At 44.8% G+C, this 20,909-nt stretch overlaps 2 protein-coding genes across 2 annotated transcripts in view; both read right to left on the bottom strand.

Moving 5' to 3' along the window:
• Nucleotides 1-19,307, bottom strand: part of LOC111150422 (monoamine oxidase A) — a 67,643-nt gene extending 48,336 nt beyond the window's left edge. The window contains exons 1-2 of the mRNA XM_022507860.1: nt 19,116-19,307; nt 647-741 (exon numbers count right to left, since the gene is read on the bottom strand). Of these exons, the coding sequence (XP_022363568.1) occupies nt 647-741; nt 19,116-19,188 (168 nt within the window). The 5' untranslated portion in view covers nt 19,189-19,307. The remainder of the gene's footprint in view (nt 1-646; nt 742-19,115) is intronic.
• On the bottom strand, nt 19,257-20,295 carry LOC111150401 (proline-rich protein 36-like). Its single transcript, XM_022507821.1, has 2 exons — nt 19,483-20,295; nt 19,257-19,415 (listed from the first exon to the last, which is right to left on the bottom strand). The coding sequence occupies exons 1-2, from the start codon at nt 20,254-20,256 to the stop codon at nt 19,257-19,259; spliced, it is 933 nt and encodes a 310-aa protein (XP_022363529.1). The 5' UTR covers nt 20,257-20,295.
• Nucleotides 20,296-20,909: the final 614 nt, after the last annotated feature.

Below are 20,909 nucleotides of genomic sequence, written 5' to 3'. Positions count from 1 at the left end.
CGGCTCCCACTGCCACTGTGTCCTTGAATAACAGTAAACCATAGTTAGCAGGCATTTTTCTAGAATGGTGACATTAGCCCAAGTATGGAAAGAACTGAGCTTCCTCGTCATGTCTAGTGGGCCTTACCCGAGCGAAGAGTGTCTCTGGCAGCCGCAGTCCTTTTAGGGAACAAGGACCAAGGACAAAGTTGCACAAAAACATGCTATATTTGCTGTTGCTTCCTGCGGCACACGTCTTTTAAGTTGCGCATTCTTGGATAAACAAACAAGTGTGTGTGTGTGTGTGTGTGCACTCATGTACACGTGTTGTGGGCATATAGTCACTTCAAGTCCAGCCAAACTGTAACCCCATCTGAGACACTACATACTCGATTTAGGTGTCCAGTGTGGAAATTATGACAGTGCACTGAAGCTATTTGTTCACATCTGTTTTCATCCCCAGACTATAAGCTACTGAAGGTCAAAGGTTGTCACTCTCAGCGAGTGCTTGTTGAAAAGCGTGGACCCGTATTTGCTGGAGCAGTTTAGGGCTCTGGAGGATAAATGGCTTCACTACATGAACCCCTGAGATCACCTCGAGCTCTGGGACTTCCAGTGCCCCCCCTCTAGTGTGAGTGAGATATTACATGTAAGTGTCATCACTTACCCTCACGGTGTATGTTCTCCCTCCAACTCTGTCCCGTGCTTCTAAAACCAAAACGTTAATGTCATGTTCAGCTAAGAGTTTGGCAGCAGACAATCCTAAAAGGAAAAACAAAAACGAAATCAAGGAACATATTAAGACCCAAATGTGAGATAGCCAGGAGTTAGGCAGAACTACACATAAAATGAAAGCAGGGCATCATACGTAACCCTTCATTTTGCTATCTTTTTAATAAAGTCTGACCATACTGTGATCGATTGAGCCACCAATTTGATAATCTAGCCTATATTACATTATCATAATTTTATCATCTCTCATAAGGTTGGTTGACAAAATGTAATTATTTTTAAAATATATGTATTTTTGGTGATAATGAAATCCTATTTAAGAGAAGGTGCTGAACCCCTAAATCAACCTTTATTGTGCCCTTCTTCCAGAAAACCTGATTGCATAAACAGAAGAGTTTGTTTTCCTGGAAACTTCCCCTGGCTACACCAGCCCTCAGTATATCTGTGCTTTTCTCAACTTAAAAACCCATTGTAGGGGCGCCTGGGTGGCTCAGTCAGGTAAGCGTCTGACCCTTGACTTCAGCTCAGGTCTTGACTTCAAGGTTGTGGGTTCGAGCCCCACGTTGGACTCCACATTGAGTGTGGCGCCTACTTAACAAAACAAAACCCTTATAATCACATCTTATGATTTCTATCTGAATTATATGCTTGCTAGGGCGTGTTTTTCCCACCAGATTCAAAGTTACCTAAGGTAGGAACCATGCATCACACTATTCGTTGGCTCAAAGCTGAGAATGGGTTTTTCACATCTAAATAAAAACTGTCATAAAAGATGGGTTTAAATAAGCTAATACAGTAATACCAGAAAAGGGAAATGTTGCAGATTAACATTATTATTGTGACAAAAAGGGTCAGGAACCTACCTATAGAGACTCCAACTGGCCAAAGATGGAACAATCTAAGTATCAAATCAAATTAACAACTGCAGGAGGGAGATAGGGCAGGGGAAAAATACAAAATAACTGCGGTGGTTGAAATCCATGAATTCCTAATAATACTAAACCAATTTAAAAAAAAAACTCTCCCTGGTTCTTTGGAGAAGGTTAAGGAACCACCTTACCAGTTTAGAAATGCCTAAAGGAAAAGCAAAGCATCTGGCATTCATCCTACCTCTCCTACTTGCAGTGAACTGCAAAGCAACCAAATAGCTAACAAAGGGAGGTTCTGCGTCTAAAAGCATGCTAGCTAATCAGTGAAGACAAATAAAATTAGAACATCAGCACCCTGCAATGCCTAATCAACCGATGGACCTAGTGTAATAAGCATCAACATCTGCTAACATCACATAAAAAAAGAGAGATAACCAGATGTTATCTGCCTCCTGATGGAACAACACACCAGCATCTATGAAGTCATTAGGAAGGAAAGAAGGGGAGGGAGACAAGGGGCAAATACTAAATTCTAATGTGATCAAGCTTCTAGATCTACTTTAGGGCCAGAGGAACATGTTTAAATAGTACTACTGGGATGCAATCAAGAAAAGCCAGATTGTAGGAAATCCTACAGGACTGCCCTGGTTTTTGTTTTTGTTTTCTTGTTTTTTAACGACTTGCCCACTCCTGTTCTCTCCCCCTCTTTATCCGTTGCAGGCTTTTCCCATAATCAATCTCATACATGGTTAGTTCTGTCTTGACGTCTGCTCTCAGAGGACCCAGACCGACACAGCATTTTGTCCATATACAGAATCAAGGATGAATCTGGGTTTAGAAGATCTAGAATGTAGGGAGGCTAAACCATAATATCGAGCACTGCTATCTGCTAATACTTGTATGTAGTTTTGACCCCTTCAAGTACAATGTAACATTACACTGCCGACATTCATGAAAGATTTAGGTATGCAACGAATCTTTGGAATCTGCTCATAAAGAAAGCATCCATCCTGTGACATTTAAATAAATTCAAACCAATGTCTGCAAACCTTGGTGCAATGTGTTCTCAGGGACAGAGCCAAAGGCTTCTTCTGCTGAGGGTCATTTAAAAAAAGGATGAAGTTGATATTAAAAGCCTACTGATGCACAGATCTTCTGATGTCAAAGTACCACTCTATATTTAAATCCAGAGAAACTCAGATACAAAAAGGTTCCTTTCTTCCTTGTTCGTCTTAATCAAACTATAAACAAATTAGAAAAATAAAGCCAAGGGTTTACTGGAGTTCATCGGTTGGTAGCTCCTCCTCTAAAGGACAAAGTCGCCCTCTGCATGCCACCTACAAAGAAGCTGAGATGGCTTTGACCTCCAGCAGCCGTGGGTCCCACAGCGTCCGGCTCCTGGCTCCTAAGGCAGCCTAGCAGCTGGTTAGGGACTACATATACAGATCAGGTTCATGTGCCTTGCCTGTTATCATCCCTGGGAGTTGATTTCATTGTCCCCATATACCAGATGAGAAAGCCAAGCACCCAAAATGACCACAACAAAGTCTCCACAAAAGTCAATGGTTTTACTTCTCACACCCTCACTCGGAGCCTGAGAAAAATCATATTTAATGTGTAACACTAAACGAGTTTGGCGAGTGGCGTTCAGTGCCAATAAAGAATAAGCCCCACTGGGGAATCTAGAGGGGATTGGGGGGAGCAGAACGAGCTGAGTTGGGACAATGACCACACCAGGGAAAAAGTCATTTTTGGATATAAACAAAATTAAAAAGCTGACCACAAGGGCTGTTGCTGCATTCCAAGAAAATGATTGGGCCTATCTCAGCAAGGAAAGATTCAACTCTTAGTTAAGAAATAAAGAAAATATTTAAAACATTTTAAAAGGATTTCAGAAAAAAAATGCTTTTAAAAAGGTCTTGGGGGTGGCTGGGTGGCTCAGTTCATTGGGCATCCGACTCTTGATTTCAGCTTGGGTCACAATCTTGGGGTTGTGAGATGGCACCCGTATAGGACTCCATGCTCAGTGTCTCATGCGCGCTCGCTCTCTCTCTCTCTCTCTCAAATAAATAAAATCTTTAAAAATGTCTAGGAATTTGAAGAGGGAAGATGTAAGTTATCTAGAAAAAATATTTCTTCTACAACACTGAATAAATGGGGTTCCGATGTTTCAGTTTGTGTGTTTATTGTGAACAAGATAAGGAACTTCCACAATAATTGAAAGATTAGAAAATACCGAATATGGAAATAAAAGCTAGGGCCATTTTTAAAAAAAAAGTTATTTAAAGATTTATTTATTTGAGAGAGAAAGAGTGTGCGTACACACGAGGAGTTGGAGCAGAGGGAGAAAGAGAGAAAAATCTCTCAAAAGCCTGAGATCATGACCTGAGCCAAAATCAAGAGTTAGATGCTTAACCGACTGAGCCACCCAGGGGCCCAAAAACTTGTTTCTGAATAATAATTAATAATTAATTTTGAATAGATAATTCAGTAAGTCGAAAATAAGGCACAGGCAAATATTTACAGTCCAGGAAGGTTTTTCTACTATTATAACTGTGGCTGTTGATTTGAATAAAACTGACGCCTGCTTCAAGGTGAAAGTCTTGGATACTCCTTAACTCCTATTTTGTTCTTACTCGGTGTATCACTATGTATCACCTCCCCCATCACCACAAAACTCAATAATCATTCACAGAAAAAAGTCATATCTCAATTGTCAACTCCACAGATTAGCTTAAAGGCTTCTGCCTTTAACTTTCAAAATATTTACTTAGCTTTTTTTTTTTTTTTTGTAAATGGGATAAAATTTTTAGAAAAGAAAAGGCTTTTAAGTCTGAAGACAAGTCACCAAATACAATGTAGCTATTGCAAAATGGATTTTATTATTTTTTTAATTGAAATATAGGGCTCCCCACAAGGGTAGCTACCATTTGTCACCATACAACACTATTACAATACCATAGACTATATTCCTTATGCTGGACCTTTCCTCTCCGTGACTGATTCCTTCCATAAAAAAGATTTTATACTCAAATTCTTTAATTTTCATATTTGTTATGAACAGAACAATAAATCTCATATAGATTTAATGTTCATCTTTTTCCAAAGAAAAATAGATTAGCCAAAGCTAAGACCACTGAATGCCATAGCTCCTCATTTCATTCATTTTCCATCATTTCATTGCCACATGGAATCCTGAGTGATAGAAGAGACCTGCCTCCCACCCAACCCTCCTGGTAGGCACCATCCCCCCCTCCCCTGCCAAAATAAGGAAAGGGTTTGTTACAGTGGTATGCTGCTAAATGGTTAACAACCATCTCTGGGCTGTGGGGAGGGAGAGGGCACCTGATTTGTACCACTGGGGTTTCTGTGGTGTATAGACATTCCCATGATGTCTGATTTCAAACTACTTATTTCAAGCTACCCACGTGGTATCACCAAATGTGGAATTGGAAAAAGGCCTCCCCAGCCAGTAGAAGCCGGCTCCCCCACACACTGTTAGAGGTATAAACTCTCGGCCTCAGATCTGTGAGGAGAGGGATAAAGTCAGGGAGGGGAGAGTGTGTATTAAATCAGCAGGTGTATGAGATACAAGTGTCCTTGTGCCTAAAGTCTCTGGTTCTCCCACGGAGAACCTCCATTTGGAGGGAAGAGGTCTAAGTGGGCACTGGTAGAATCTACCATTCATTGCACGTGCACCTAGAGCTGTTCCTCTCCCAAATCATGGCAAAGCAAACTCCTTAGAAGGGAAAGAGCCCAGGACTCTCAAACGTCCTGTGGTTTTCTATGAGGGTTAAGAGCCCGGAGAAGTCATGTTCACAAAGAGTTTGATCAAGACTTACTGTGTAAATCAGGATCTGATCATTTTTAAAATGCAAAAAAAAAAAAATCTGAAAAACAGGAAAATCAGAGGAGCAGGGCACAAATCTTGAATCACTCTGCAATTAAGTAGCTTAAATAGGAACGAGGAGTTTAAAACAATACAGTTCCTCTCCCGATATTTCTTCTATCATTTGGGTTTCACATAAACCAGAATAAAACAGGTGAAAGGATATATTAGATAGGTTTAAAAAAAAAAAGCCAGGCTGCTTTTAAAAACACACGCCGGGGCGCTTGGGTGGCTCAGTGGGCTAAAGCCTCTGCCTTCGGCTTGGGTCATGATCTCAGGGTCCTGGTATGGAACCCCGCATCAGACTCTCTGCTCAGCAGGGAGCCTGCTTCCTCCTTTCTCTCTCTGGCTGTCTCTCTGCCTACTTGTGATCTCTGCCTGTCAAATAAATAAATAAAATCTTTAAAAAAAATAAAAACACATCGTCTGAGAGTTCAGGCAACTGTTTTTTGTTTTATACAACAATACTGAAAAATCGTGCTCGATCTGAGATACTATAGAGCAAATAGAAGCAAAATACTTTCTTTAGTTTCTTTCTTTTTTATCTAATTAATTAATTAATTAATTACTGCTGGTTATTGGGCCAGGAGGGCCCGGAGGAGATGGAGGAGGCAGGCAGCAGCGGTGCTGCTATGGCAACCTCAGACCAAGCTCCAGCTTCTTAAAGCCACTGCCCTTGGAAATGACGTTCCAGCAGATTCTGCACTGCCTCTCAACGTCCGGCCGTGCCTAACCTCCCCATAGAAACCGTACAGGCAATGATCTCACCCATGCGGTGCACCTGGTGATGGAATTAATCATACCTGCAATGAAGCCTTGGAAGAAATGGTTCTCTGCTTCCTGGGATAGAAATCTGTTACTGTGGAACCCAGCCTCACACTTAGCCCCGCCTCCTCTAGCTCTCTGAGGGCCCCTTCCCTTCACTGTCCTTCCTCAAGGACCTGCATATTACTTTATTTGACAGAAAAGAAGCAATTCGTCCATTTGACTCGTGCTACCCTTTCCAGTTCAATTTCTGGTTTTGCTTCCACAACAGATGATCTGGTGTCTTTTCCACTCCTTCACTAGAACAAACCTTGAAACAGAGCCCATTCCTCGTGACAAGTGTCCGGGGAACACACTTTCAATACAGGCAGGTGTTTTCATCTTCTGTCACACTCTGTCCCCGTCAGCCTGTTTTATTTTTCTTCTTCCCGCCCAGTGCCACCTGGCACCAGACACGGAGCGTTTATGGCACCTGCACTAGAATGAAGTCCCCAAGCAAGGTGGGTCACAGGGGCATCTCCAGCTCAATACGTCTCAAGCAGGACACTTACTATCTCCCCAGAACTCAGTCCTCCCCCCTGGCCCTCTGCAACTCAGTAAATGGCACCACCATTTACTTAAGACGCTCGGGTCAAAACTCTCGAAGCTATTCCTGATTCTTCTCCTTTTGTCACTTACCTCATCCATTCGAGGGGCAGGTCCTCTTGGTTGTGGCCTCAGACTATGCTCTGAATCTGCCTGCTTCCCATTGCGACTACAGACACCCTGGTCCAAGCCACAGTGGCCTTTTGCCCTCGCCCAAGGCACCATGATCTCTTGCCCAGAGATCTGACTCGTAACTAGTGTGTTACGACTTTTTTGAGAACAGAAATGTGTTATACGTCTTTGCATCCCTAGAACAGACCCTGCCATGTTGCAGGTGCTTAAATGCTTGTTGCAATGAATAGAATAATCTCATACTGAGAAAATGAAACCATGCTCACCTGGATGAGGGCAACAGGGAAGTTTCTAATGCTTAGATTGTATTCATCTCGAGCAGCTAAGGAGACTGACAAGGACAGGGCGCCACATCATTTTAACCTTTGTGTCGAAGCCAGCCAGCGGAGTCTATACTACTAGTACATTTTCTGGTCTCTGATCCAGTATTGTACTTTTTAGCAAAAGGGAACAGAGAGTATCAGTGTATACACGAACTTGTCCTGGACACATATAACCGTTCCAATCTATGTATCCATCCCTACGTCCAACTGCAATTTGTCCTTCCTTTCAGAGAAATAATTCTCTGCTTTTGAAAATGCCAAATCTTCTAATCTCTTTGATAAGCTAAAAAGACAGTGCTGTCTCAAATGATAAATAGATGAAAACTAACAATTAACTTCAATTTGCCTGTAATTCGACAGACTGGTTGTCTAGACAGTCCTAATTTATTTGATTATTGTTCAGCATTCATCTTCACTCTAGATAAATGGATTTCATCCGAGTTTGGGAATGCAATTACCCCTTAATTCATGATCCACCCCATTCTTTTACTGAAACTTTAAAAATATACCAAGGGGTGGGGGATGGGTGCACCTGGGTGGCTCAGTGGGTGAAGCGTCTGCCTTCGGCTCAGGTCACGATCTTGGGGTCCTGAGATTGAGCCCCGCATCGGGCTCCCTGCTCAGTGGGGAATCTGCTTTTCCCTCTCCATCTGCCCCCTCTCCCCACTCATGTTCTCTCTCTCCATTAAATAAATAAATTTTAAAAATATATATACCAAGGGCCCTCCACACTGCCGTCCCTGATTCTGCACACTAAGATGCACTGTGGTTTAAAGTGATAGTTTCAAAAATATTTTATGGGAACACTAGTCCTCAAGATGCTCAGGGGAGAAGTATCAATGTTCATGGATGTTGCAACATACGTCATTTCTCCTTCTGGGAAATGTGTGGCACATGCTGGCATAATAAAGGGCCCTAATAAGTCCTGCAGTGAAGAGACCCGTTCAATTCAGTATTTCTCCACCTTCTGCCTTTTTATTTATTTTTTTAAAATTGATCTTCTTTTTTTTTTTGAAGATTTTTATTTATTTATTTGACAGACAGAGATCACAAGTAGGCAGAGAGGCAGGCAGAGAGAGAGAGAGGAGGAAGCAGGCTCCCCGCTGAGCAGAGAGCCCAATGCGGGGCTCGATCCCAGGACCCTGAAATCATGACCTGAGCCGAAGGCAGAGGCTTTAACCCACTGAGCCACCCAGGTGCTCCAACCTTCTGCCTTTTTAAAAAACATTACTCCTCGAAACACACTTTGGGAAAGCTGTTTTCATCTCTTATAAGAGTGTCCAAATATTGATAGTTATAAACTCCCCTGGACAGGGACCCAGGTGAACGATGCCTGGAGCACAAGCTAAGAGTTCTGAAGCAAACTTGAGGGCAGCTACCGCTTATGCTCTGCTGGCTCTGCTAGTTCTTCCTCTTAATTCTTAGAAGTGACATTTTTCTTCAACGTTCACATTCATCACCACCTAGGAATATGTAGATTGTGTATCACATATTAAGCTTTTAAAGTTAACTTTCTATTATTCAGCAATGTGATCTCTGGCCAACAGAATTCTTATATAACTGCACGTTTGGACTCTTGGACTCCACACTCTGAGGACAATAAAAAGTATAGTCAAACATCACCTCTTACCAAAGGTTTAGAAGCAATGTTCCCAAAGCAGGAAAACAGAAATTTTGCTCCCGGTGTGCAGTGAGCACGCGATCAACAAATATTCATCAAATGAATGGATGAATGAGTGAATGAATGAGCAAACACGGACAGGCATGCAAGAAAAATTCTGGAATTTAAGCCACGGCTCAAAGAAAACCCATTTAACCTGGAAATGGTCACCTTAAACGTCATCTTGATGTGTCAACTATACCTCAATTAAAAAATATATTTCTAATTTTAAAAACAAAATAAATGACTTACCGGTAAGAAAAAAGAAGACAAGAAAAAAAAAAAAAGAAAAGAAAAAGTTGTTTTTGTTGCATTTCAGAATTCACCGAAAACCCACAACACTTCTGTCAAGTCTTACTTCCTCCAAGAAATCCTATCCTTGTCTGTCATTTCCTGCTTCCCTTGTCTGTCCCACCACTGACCTCCTGAACCAACCTCAGATGCCAACAGCATTTCAGATTTCTAGTTGGAATGGCACAGAAAGTTCCTGGGCATCACCTGGTCAGTGGAGAGACAAGTGGACTCTCAGATAAACTAGAGAATTCACTCTTCTACTTGGGTCTGAATTTTGTCAAATGCTTCCAATGACCGAGGAGCATAGGCTTTCACGAATGCATGTTAAAGGGATGTCTGGGTGGCTTAGTGGGTTAAAGCCTCTGCCTTCCGCTCAGGTCATGATCCCAAAGTCCTGCGATCGAGCCCCACATCAGGCTCTCTGCTCAGCGGGGAGGCTGCTTCCTCCTCTCTCTCTCTGCCTGTCTCTCCACCTACTTGTGATCTCTGTCAAATAAATAAATAAAATCTTTAAAAAAAACAACTGCATGTTAAATAACAAATATATATTTAATATTAGTGGCTTAATTTCAATACCTAAAATCTGTAAATACCAATCTTGGAAAACTATTTAAAAAAAAAAATCACATCAACCACCACAGCCTTCCATTTTCTTCACCTGTGTTGTCTCCCCACATTCATTTTTTCCAAAACATGTCAGGTTCACTGCTTAACTTATCATGGACTTAATATAGGAGGCACATATGCCTTATTTTTCAGCCTAGATGTCTTGACTGTTTTTAATCATTGTCTATGTACACAGTCATTACTTGTAACTGTCTAATGACTTAGTCAATCCTTTGAATTCTCATTTTTCCACCACTTCTGCGAACTCTCAGTCTCAGCCCCAAATAGTTACACTACAGGGACAGTGATGCTGAAGACGTTTCCGTAACAACTGATGTTGGCCTGGGGCAGGAGGAAAAAGTCTATGAGTAAAAACTCATATTTTTTGGTGTAAAGTTTCTTTTTTTTAAGATTTTATTTATTTGACAGAGATCACAAGCAGGCAGAGGCAGGCAGAGAGAGGTCGGGGGGAAGCAAGCTCCTCACTGAACAGAGAGCCCGATTTGGGGCTCGATCCCAGGACCCTGAGACCATGACCGGAGCTGAAGGCAGAGGCTCAACGTACCAAGCCACTGAGGCGCCCCATGGTGGAAAGTTTCAATAGCTTTCATCAGATATTCAAAGGGAGACAGGATCCAAAAGGTTAAGAACCACTGATGGAAACTAGTCAAACAACTGCTCCACATGATCCTAAACACACCAGGTATGGACCTTTCAAAAAGGAAATAAATTCTTCATATGAAAGTCATTTGACCTTAATAGGGAGTCCCATCTTTTTAAGTAAAAATGTTTGTGCAGCAGTAACAGGCTATGTAACATATTCTAAAACATAAATTACTGTGCCACAATAGTTATCACTGTGTTTTAGAGCATCAAGCGTCAAAGTAAAGCAAAAATAAAGTTTACTTCAGTTCTAGGGAGGGGCCTACGGGGCAAGCCCAGCGAGGCAGGGTAAAGAAGCAGCACTGCCCTGATGGTCAACGTTTAAGGGTCCAAAGTCAAGAATTTTTTTGGCATTTGGTAATTTAATTGATCCCTCGGAGCCTCTGTGTTGGTCCCTGTAAGGGCTTACAGGCTGTAATTCTGTGACCTTTGAACATGGTTAATATGTAATAAACTCAACTCTCAAAGCTTATCATCTGATGTTTACGTTCTTATTGACACTTTTACCGAATCAATTGATTAATTATTGCTATAAAGTGGGGTTTTGTTTACTTTGGCTTAGCAACAACTACCAAAGGGCTTTGAAACTAAGGCTGAGAGAAGTCATGGAGAAGGTGTGAATGAGCATGTGTAAGAGAGCCCCAGACTCGGATTTAATTAAGTTAGTGTAGGATGTCAGTGTGAGAGATCATGCAAACTGTTTCCAGAATACAACACGGAGGGAAAAATGTGTAGAGGAGGATGTTCAAAAGAGAAAGCTGAAGAGACAGACAGTAGGACGACTACTAATTACTAAAAGAGATGCTGGAAGATACATCACATATAACATAGTCCAACTTAATCCAACCTCTAATTGTATAGATGACAAAACCCACAGCTTAAAGATTTTACACTGCCCTGGGGCACCTAGCTGGCATAGTCGGTAGAGTGTGCAACTCTTGATCTCGGGACCGTGAGTTCGAGCTCCACACTGGGTATAGAGATGACTTAAAAAATTGTTTTAGGGACTCCTGGGTGGCTCAGTTGGTTAAGCAGCTGCCTTCGGCTCAGGTCATGATCCCGGCATCCTGGGATCGAGTCCCACATCGGGCTCCTTGCTCATCAGGGAGCCTGCTTCTCCCTCTGCCTCTGCCTGCCATTCTGTCTGCCTGTGCTCTCTCTCTCTCCCTCTCTCTCTGACAAATAAATAAATAAAATCTTTAAAAAAATTGTTTTAAAATGTGGGAAAAAAAGATTTTAAGCTGCCCTAATTCATAATGCCAAATGGCAACATAATAAGGAACAGATCATCCAGAAGAAAATACAAATTCCTGGCAAAACTATAAAATATTTTTCGCCATAAGGGCAAAGAACAGTCCTAACCATCAACTTGTCTCAAAGCTTACAGTAGTAAAAAATGTAACTAAACTTCTTTTGGCTCATTTTGCGCAGTTCTGATCACTCAAACCTAACATGAGAAGGAGCTGTCATTATGAAACCTACCCATCTCGTACACGCAAGCACAGTCTTCAAACACGTGCCGCCTGGATGTCTGTGCTCTTGCAAACCCTTGTATGTGATATAAAATGACAACAGGGGCTGCCTGGGTGCCTCAGTCGGTTAAGCGTCTGTCTTTGGCTCAGGTCAGGGTCCCAGGGTCCTGGATGGAGCCCTGCATTGGGATCCTTGCTCAGCAGGAAGTCTGCTTCTCCCTCTGCCCTTCCCCCTGCTTGTGTAAATAAATAAAAATGTTTAAAAAAAATTTTTTTTTAAACTACAACAGGGGGCGTCTGGGTGGCTCAGTGCGTTAAAGCCTCTGCCTTCGGCTCAGGTTGTGATCTTGGGGTCCTGGGATCTAGGGCTCTCTGTTCGGGGGGCCGGGGAGCCTGCTTCCCCTCTCTCTCTGCCTGCCTCTGCCTGCTTGTGATCTCTGTCCGTCAAATAAATAAATAAAATCTTTAAAAAAAAAACTACAACAGAACCTCAGTCTTTCTGGGTACACTTGAATCCAAAAACTGGTAAGACTGGTTATATATAGATTAATATGTGTATGTCACACCTGCACAAAGATTGTATGACCCATAGTTGCCAATAACAAACTCCCACCTTTCTTTTTTTTTTTTTTTAAAGATTTTATTTATTTATTTGTCAGAGAGAGAGAGGAAGAGAGAGCAAGCACAGGCAGACAGAATGGCAGGCAGAGGCAGAGGGAGAAGCAGGCTCCCCGATGAGCAAGGAGCCCGATGTGGGACTCGATCCCAGGACGCCGGGACCACGACCCGAGCCGAAGGCAGCCGCTCAACCAACTGAGCCACCCAGGCGTCCCCAAACTCCCACCTTTCAACTTCTCAATCATGGGTCTCTGTGACGTAATTATGCTACAGTTGTACGATACTTATATAATTACACTGTACTTAGATCTATTGTTAAATGCATTTTTCACATTAGCTGAGGATTATGTTTCGGGTCAAGCCAATTAGTATTGGCTACATGTGAAAACGGCCCATTAAATGTTAGCTAAACCCCACATCTCATTCAACCATGAAGATTTCAAAAAAATCAGAACCCAAATATTCTAGCGTTCTTTGTTCAACATCAAAAAAGTTCCTAAAGTGAAAGGATGCTAGTTTAAGAAAAAAACACAAAATAGAGGCAAAGACGTGTCCTAAAAGGCAGAACATTAGTGCCCCATCTGCACTGAACCTCAGAGTATCTGAATAACTATGGTGCCCCAAAAAAGCAGCATTTGTAAATGTTTTTCGTAATCACTACCAAACCACAACTGTCTGTTGCCAAGTTCTGAGTTAAAATGCCAAAAATGCTCTCAGCAAGAAGGATTCTTCAGGGTGATGTATTTCACCAAAAAGGGAAATTGCGGTATGTTGGGGACTCAGTTGTCGGAATTCAGAGGATTAGTCAACCTTCTTGCAAAACAGCTTTTCTGCCTCAGAGGATGAAAAGGATTCAATCCCCACTGATTTTATACAGTCCCGACTTCTGGGTGGCTAGTGTGCTCAATTCTTTAAGCAGAATTCGGCTCATGGATAAAAATATGGGGGAGGTCCTCTACTTAAACACTAGTTGGAAATAATCTCTTTCCATGTGACACTTCAAAATTTCCAAAACCATGGAAAAACTCTTCCACTACCCAGGACTGCCCGGCGTTAGCACTGAAGTGCTTTCACTTAGAAACTTATCTTTCAAGGTCCCAGCACTTGTTCAAACTCATGACAATAATGTTTCTTCCACTGTTCTAATGTCGATTATTCTCTTACTTGATTCCTTCTTGCACGAGGATGGGGCATCTTATGGGCAGGGAAACTACTTACTCATCATCAGACCTTTTCCCCCAAGATCTAGCCACTGCCTGGCATAAGGTAGAGGCTCCCAAAGGGCTTCAATGAGTCCAGGCAGCAGAGCCATCTCTGCTCATAATAAGTTGGTCTGAGGAGCAGAGCTTTCCCCTTCCCTAGATGTGTTCAAAGCTACAGCCAGATCATCACCAAGGACATGCCGTGGAGAGGACTGAAATCTTAGGTGACTGGACCGGACTGCCTGGCATAAAGCCCTTGGGCCCAAAGACTCTGAAGTATACACTGACCCCTGAAGGTGGGTTTTTTTCCCCCTTTTCTTTTCTTCTCTTTCTTTTTTCCTCCCCCTACAGACAGCCAATTCAGAAATTCTCGGTTTGGGGCAGATTTTAAAATCGTATGCCGCTGGGTTTCTGTCATTTGTTGTATCTGTGTCAGCTCCTGAGTAAGAACTAGCATCAACGGTCAATGACTGAATTGCTATAGTTAAAATAACATCAAGAAATAGACACAGAAAATAAGTGTGCGTTGTTAGACACAGATGACAAACACTAACAGGGAAAAATCAAGGGCAGCCAGAGTGATTAAGGAAAGGGTCATTAGGGGCACCTAGGTGGCTCAGATAGTGAGGCGTCTGCCTTTGGCTCAGGTTATGGTCTCGGGGTCCTGGGATTGAGCCCTGTGTTGGGCTCCCTGCTCAGCAGGGAGTCTACTTCTCCCTCTACTTTCCTTCTCTCCCCATCCCCCTATCCCAGCTTCTGTGTGTACGCTTACTCTCTCTCTCAAATGAATAAATAAAATCTTTTTTTTAAAAAAAGGGTCATTAATCAGGTGTTGAAGAATGAATAAAATGTAAACAGTCAGAGAGAAGCACTCCCATGTTAAGAAAGACAAAAACAAGGAAGCGGTGAAGGGACAAAATAAACATGGTGTAGCACCGTTGACAAGACAGCAGCGTGCCTCCATGTTGGGGACAGTGGGGGGTGTTAGTTGTCTAACTAAGTGGGGTTGACAACTGAGCATATGGAGGGAAGCTTGAAGGGTTGGTAATAGACCACTGAAGGAAAGTCTTGAGCAGAAGAGCAAGGTGATGAAAGAAGTGTTTAAAAATTCAAGTCTGGGGGGCACCTGGGTGGCTCAGTGGGTTAAAGCCTCAGCCTTCGGCTCAGGTCATGGTCCCGGTGTCCTGGGATCGAGCCCCGTATCGGGCTCTCTGCTCTGCAGGGAGCCTGCTTCCACCTCTCTCTCTATCTGTCTGCCTCTCTGCCTACTTGTGATCTCTGTCTGTCAAATAAATAAATAAAATCTTAAAAAAAATTCAAGTCTGGTTATGGAATGAGTTAAGTCACGGGGATGAAAGGTACGGCATATATGAAAGGGAATATAATCAATAGTACTGTACTACAGTGTAATGGTACACATGGTAACTACACTTCTGGTGAGCCTAGAATAACATATAGACTTAGCCAATCACTATGTTGTATATCTGAAACGAATGTAACATTATGTGTCAACTATGCCCAAAATGAAAAAAAAAAAAATCAACTCTGGGAGAACATTGCAGGATGGACATGAAGGGAGAGCCCAAAGTAAAGGGTAGCCACTGGAAAGATGGTCATAACCTGATGAGCCAAAGGAGTCCAGAGTCTATCCTGAGGATGGGGGAGTCACTGGGAATGGAGAAGAGGAAAAGCCCAAACAAGGATTTAGAAGGATCTGTTGGCTGGGTGAAAAGGATTATGGTGCCAAGAACAGAGCCAAGGCAGTGAGGAAGAAAAGCTGGGTTGGAGGTCAAGGAGGCTTTTGGACATGGTGAATATGAAGCAAGAACAGGACATTAAAGGGTGAAATACCCAGGAGCAGATAAGTTATAAACAGGATCTCAGAGAAAGAAACGGATCCAAACTAGAGACTTAAGAGCTTTCTATAGATAAGGGAAATCTCAAGTCCTAGAATGAGTAAGAAAGGGGGAAAGTGCATAAGAACACAACAGTGATCAACAGCTGAACCTCAAGCCGTTTCAAAACTGGAAGTTCACAAAAATATGGGCGCAATGAGAGGAACAGTAAAGGGGTGATCAGTGTGGAATAAAAAATTCAGGATCCAAGTGTCACAGAATGAAAGGAGTTTCAAGAAGGACTTGATGATAGATGATGGATGACAAGTAAGGGCCAGAGCATATTAAAGATACCATTATATTACTTACAAATGAGCAGGGGGTCTCCCTTCTCCACTACTGACACAGTATATACAATTATGTAATTGATTAGCAGACAATAAAAGGGGGCTTGTGGCTATAAGACGTGCTCTGTTTTATTTTTTTTAAAGATTTATTTATTTTGGAGAGAGCATGCATGCACATACATGATTGGAAGAGGGGAAGACAGAGAGACACTTCAAGCAGACTCCCCACTGAGCATGGAGTCCCACACAGAACCTGATCTCAGGACCCATGAGATCATGACCTGTGCCACCAAGAGTTGGATGCTTAACCCACTGGGCTACCCAGGCATCCCTGTTTTAAGGTTTTTGTTTTGTTTTTTTTAATGATGAGAGAGCTATATTAAGATGCTTCCACTCTTGGGGTGCCTGGGTGGCTCAGTCAGTTAAGCATCTGTCTTCAGCTCAAGTCACGATCCCAGGGTCTTGGGATCGAGCGCCGCAACCCCTGCTTCTCCTTCTTCCGCTCCCCCCAACTTGTGCTCTTTGTCAAATAAATAATCTTTAAAACTGATATTGAAAAAAAAGATGCTGTCATTCTTTATACAGCCAAGGTAGTTATCAAAAATGAAAGATAATTCTGTTACTATGGATTGATTTTGAGGAATGTCATTTGGAATTTGTACTCTTCTGGGAGCTACATTGTTATATAAAAGCAATGACACTGAAGATACTGAGAATTGGCCATATATTATAAGTGTGTGGGTAGCGGTAGCATATTAAAGTGTGCAAGTTGTGATAGAAGTTTTAAGAAATATCCCAAAGCATTTAAAACTGATACAGGGATTAAGTCGCTCACAGGACTCTGCCAAGCACAGGCAAAGATGACGTGTTTCTGAGATGGGGTTCTCAAGAACCCCTTGAGCAATAACGCCTCTCACCTGCTTATGAAATACCCAGTCCGTGTGCAGGGTTCAGCCTGAGCCAGACTTGCATCTACTTTTAATTTTAGCTGTGAACCATCTTGGGAAAGCACCACAGCCAGAATGCAATGTTTCTGGTCAGTTTTGGTGTTAAAGCCACTCCAATTGAGTGACGAGAGATGATATTAGAGAAAGCTCCCTGGTTTTCCACTGTCACTAAGGGACTGGAAGCTGGTTGCTAGAATAGGTGTGTGAACTACTGTGCAATAAAGTCCCTCTGCTTTTCCCCACATGAAACAAATTAATAATGAATAATGATCAGAGACAGATCCAGGTTTTGAGGGGCCTGAAGCTTACATGATTTGGGTGCCCTCTTTAAGAAAAAAGAATTCAAGGTTACCAATACAAGACACAGTCTGAAGCTATTTATTCAGAATGAGGAGCAGAAGGCACCTGCAGTTGAAATGCCATAAAGCAGGATGGTCACCGGCTCCACGATAAATCCACCTTGGCTCATGACCAATTATTAGAAATAAGATGTGGAAATGGAGACACAACAGGTAATTGGGCAGAGGGAAAAGACAAGACAAAAACGCTTCTTAGGGAATACGGGAGCACAGAACAAGAAAAGGACAAAGATAAAATTCCAGAAAGAACCCCAAATTGTGAAGTGTGGATAATGGAGATGGGGGAAGAGAAAGAACTAATCACTTCATAGACCACACAATCAGAACATTTATTTCCCAGTGATCAACTACCACATTGCTTCTAGGAGGCATGCATGGGAGGACTAGGTTTTGGCGAAACACCAGTTCTCTTCACTGCACGCACTTGGCAAGTGTTTGTTGAATGAATGAATGGAAACAAGACAAATTTACTTCTTTTTCTTACTCTTCACCATGCTCTGCTTTCCTCTGATGTTCCAACATACATGCATGTTTTTGCGGGCACTGGCTAGAGTGTCAAAGCAACAGCTCAGGCCAACCTCTCCTCTGGCGATTCAGACTGTTGATCCTCAAGAGACCAAGTCAAGCTATCTCCACTCAAAATTGATTTTTGAGCATGCTCTCCCCCTCCTCAGATGATGCATACAAATGGCTACTGTGGGCCATTCTACTTAACTCCCTTCCACCTTCTTTCTGGCTCTTTCTAAATCAGATCCTGCAGGTATATTTCAGAAATTAGTAGGAATCGGGGCAGATTCATGTGGGACTCTAGCCAGGGCTGAACTGAAACACAATGCCTGAATTTCAAATTTTAGCAATTATGACAACCTAAGTGACAATTGAATATATCAGTCATGATGAGGTTTCCAGGAAGATACAGGCAAGCCTCATGCACTTGGTCAGCTGCAAACCTAGGACAGGACCAGGGGAACCCAGGCTCACCAGCTCCACACAGGACAGGATTCGGTCACTGGGAGCTGTTATGAAAGGACACAACAGGGCATTCCCTGACCAGCTATGGGCCTCTGCTTCACAAAGGGATTCCCTTTGGGTAATACATGCCCCACACCTTCCTGCAAGTTCTAAAAAAACAGCCGGAGCAGGTTAAAACTAAGAGCCCACCCTCTCTCCTTTAAAACAAAACAAAAAAAAACCAATGAACACGTTTTACTAAACGATTCTTCCTTCTTCACTTACCAAATTTTCTAAGGAAAAGAGCTTGCAGAAGAGCAGAACCAGAATAACACTCTTACTACTTCAATACTACAAAAATCCCAACACTGATGTTCTGTTTAGGGCAAAGGACGTGAAATCAGTGAGGCAAAGCAGCCACCTCAGGGATTAGAAGTGAAGGCCTTAAATGGAAAAAAAAAAATCATCAGCCCTTTTCTGGCTAAGTGGTTCAACCGCTGGAAAAGTAATTGAAAGTCTCCAGACCTCAGTTACTTGGTTTTGTAAAATGGGGGCGAGTACCCCTCTCACAGGACTGCTGAGGATTGAGGAAATACTAGTCAAGTACCGAATATAACTGCACAGCGAGTGCTAATTAAATGCTAGTATTTAATAGTAGCAGTAAAATTTTTGTTCTGCCTCCCCCAGTTCACACCACCGGCAAATCTGGCCCAACCCCCACTCTCGCCTCGCAGGATCCGGGCCCGGGCACTGTTGCACTCCAGCATGCAAGAGAGACCCCCCGCCCGCCCGCCCGCCCGCCCGCCCCATATGCTGCTGCGCTACTGGAGGCCCCCCACCCCGGGCCGGCCAGGGGCCCTCAGGTTACCGCTACGGTCCATACTAACCTGAGATGCCGCCTCCTATCACGACTACGTCGAACATGTGGCCCGCGATACTCGACTTCTCCTCACTCTCCATGCTCTGGCTGAGACTCTCCCGGGGCGTAGGTATAGGAGTGGAGCGGGCCAAGGGCGGGGCGGGCCCTTCTACCGACTCTCGGGGGGAGTCCGGGGGCGGAGCCGATTCTTCCACCGACACTCGGGCAGAGCCCGGCACTGAGGGCGGAGCAGCCCCTTGCACTGCTCTGTCAGTGGAGCCCGGGGGCGGAGCCGATCCTTCCGCGGATGTTCGGGGGGCACCTGGCACTGAGGGCAGGGTGGACCCTTGTGCCGACCCTCGGGAAGCGTTCCTGGGCGTAAGAAGTCCTTGTACCGAATCCCGGGGGGAGCCGGGCACGGAGGGCTGGGTGGACCCTTGTGCCGACCCTCCGGGGGTGTTCCTGGGCGTAAGAGGTCCTTGTACCGAATCCCGGGGGGAGCCGGGCACTGAGGGCGGGGTGGACTCGGAGAGCTGGGCGGATCCTTGCTGCGGAGCCGGGAGGGAGCTGAGCTTGGAGGGCGGGGCGGACCCTTGCACCGACACTCGAGAGGAGTCCAAGAGCGGGCCAGATCCCGGCAGTGAACTCCGGGGGGTACTGAGCACTGAGGGCGGGGGCGACCCTTGCACCGACACTCGGGAGGACTCCGAGAGCACAACAGATGCGTCTACTGACAGTCGGGGAGAGCCGGGTCCTGAGAACTGATAGGATCCTTGCAATGACAGTAGCGGGGAGTTATTGGGTACGGGAGGCCCAGGCATCGAACTCCAAGAAGAGCCGATCACTGAGGGCGGGGCGAGCCCGAGTGCTGACACCTCGGGAGTGTTATTGGGTGTAAGAGGTTCTGGAATCGGTAACCTGAGGAAGCCGGGCGAGAAGGGCAGGACAAACCCTTGCCCTAATTCTTGGGTAGAGGTCGTGGATGTAGGACGTCCTGGTACTGATTCTCGGGAACAGACGAGCACTGCGGGCGGGGTGGACTCAGATATCGACGCTAGAGGGGGACCTGAGAGCGAGGCAGGTCTTTGTACCGGTACCCGGGGGTGGCCTGCGTCAGGGGTGGAAGCTGGCGCGGCCCCATCGGCGGTGCTCTGGCGGGTGGCAGACATGGGGATCTGGTGGTTCAGGCCGTGGGCGCCGAAGCCCCAGAGACCAATCCTAGAGTCTGTGCTGGTCCTGGGGCCGGGAGTGGAGCCGAGTTGGGCGGGCGCGCCGGAGCTCTTCTCGTATCCGGGGTCCGGTATGGAAACGTTCGACAGGAAGCTGGAAAACGGACTGGAGAAGGTCCGCCACTCAGAACCGCTGCTCGACCCAGAGGCGGAGGATGTGACCGCGCCCAAGTTGGAGTCGGGGTCCGAGATGTGGGAAGCTGTTCCCCCGGCTCCAGGCGCGGGCTCCGCCTCGCAGCCCCTCCCGCTGCCACTGCCTCTGGAGGCGGCCGAGCTGTGTGAGCTCATGGTTCTGGAGCGCGCGGGGCGGGTGACGACGTTCTGCTCCCCGCCCCTCCCCCACGGGCGCGCGCCTCGCCAGCTCCTGGGTCCGGTACCCGCGCGCTCCCGAGGCCGCCCCAGCAGACCCGCCCAGTGGGCGGCGGGGGAGCCTAGGGCTAGCGCAGCGGGGCTCCGTCTCTCTCGCCGGCCCCGAAGGGCGGGCGACGCCACCCAAGGGCGCAGTGGCGGCCCCGTGGGGGTTTGAGCCTAGCACCTTTATTCTCATACCCTGACTAAAAGAAGACTGAGCCAAGTGGGGTAAGGGAAGCGGG

Source organism: Enhydra lutris, unplaced genomic scaffold, assembly GCF_002288905.1.
Source record: "Enhydra lutris kenyoni isolate GAN:26980312 unplaced genomic scaffold, ASM228890v2 scaffoldscaffold23, whole genome shotgun sequence".
NCBI classification, from domain to species: Eukaryota; Metazoa; Chordata; class Mammalia; order Carnivora; family Mustelidae; genus Enhydra; species Enhydra lutris.
The sequence above is the reverse complement of the archived record's forward strand: the minus strand, read 5'-3'. Positions and strand labels throughout refer to the sequence as shown.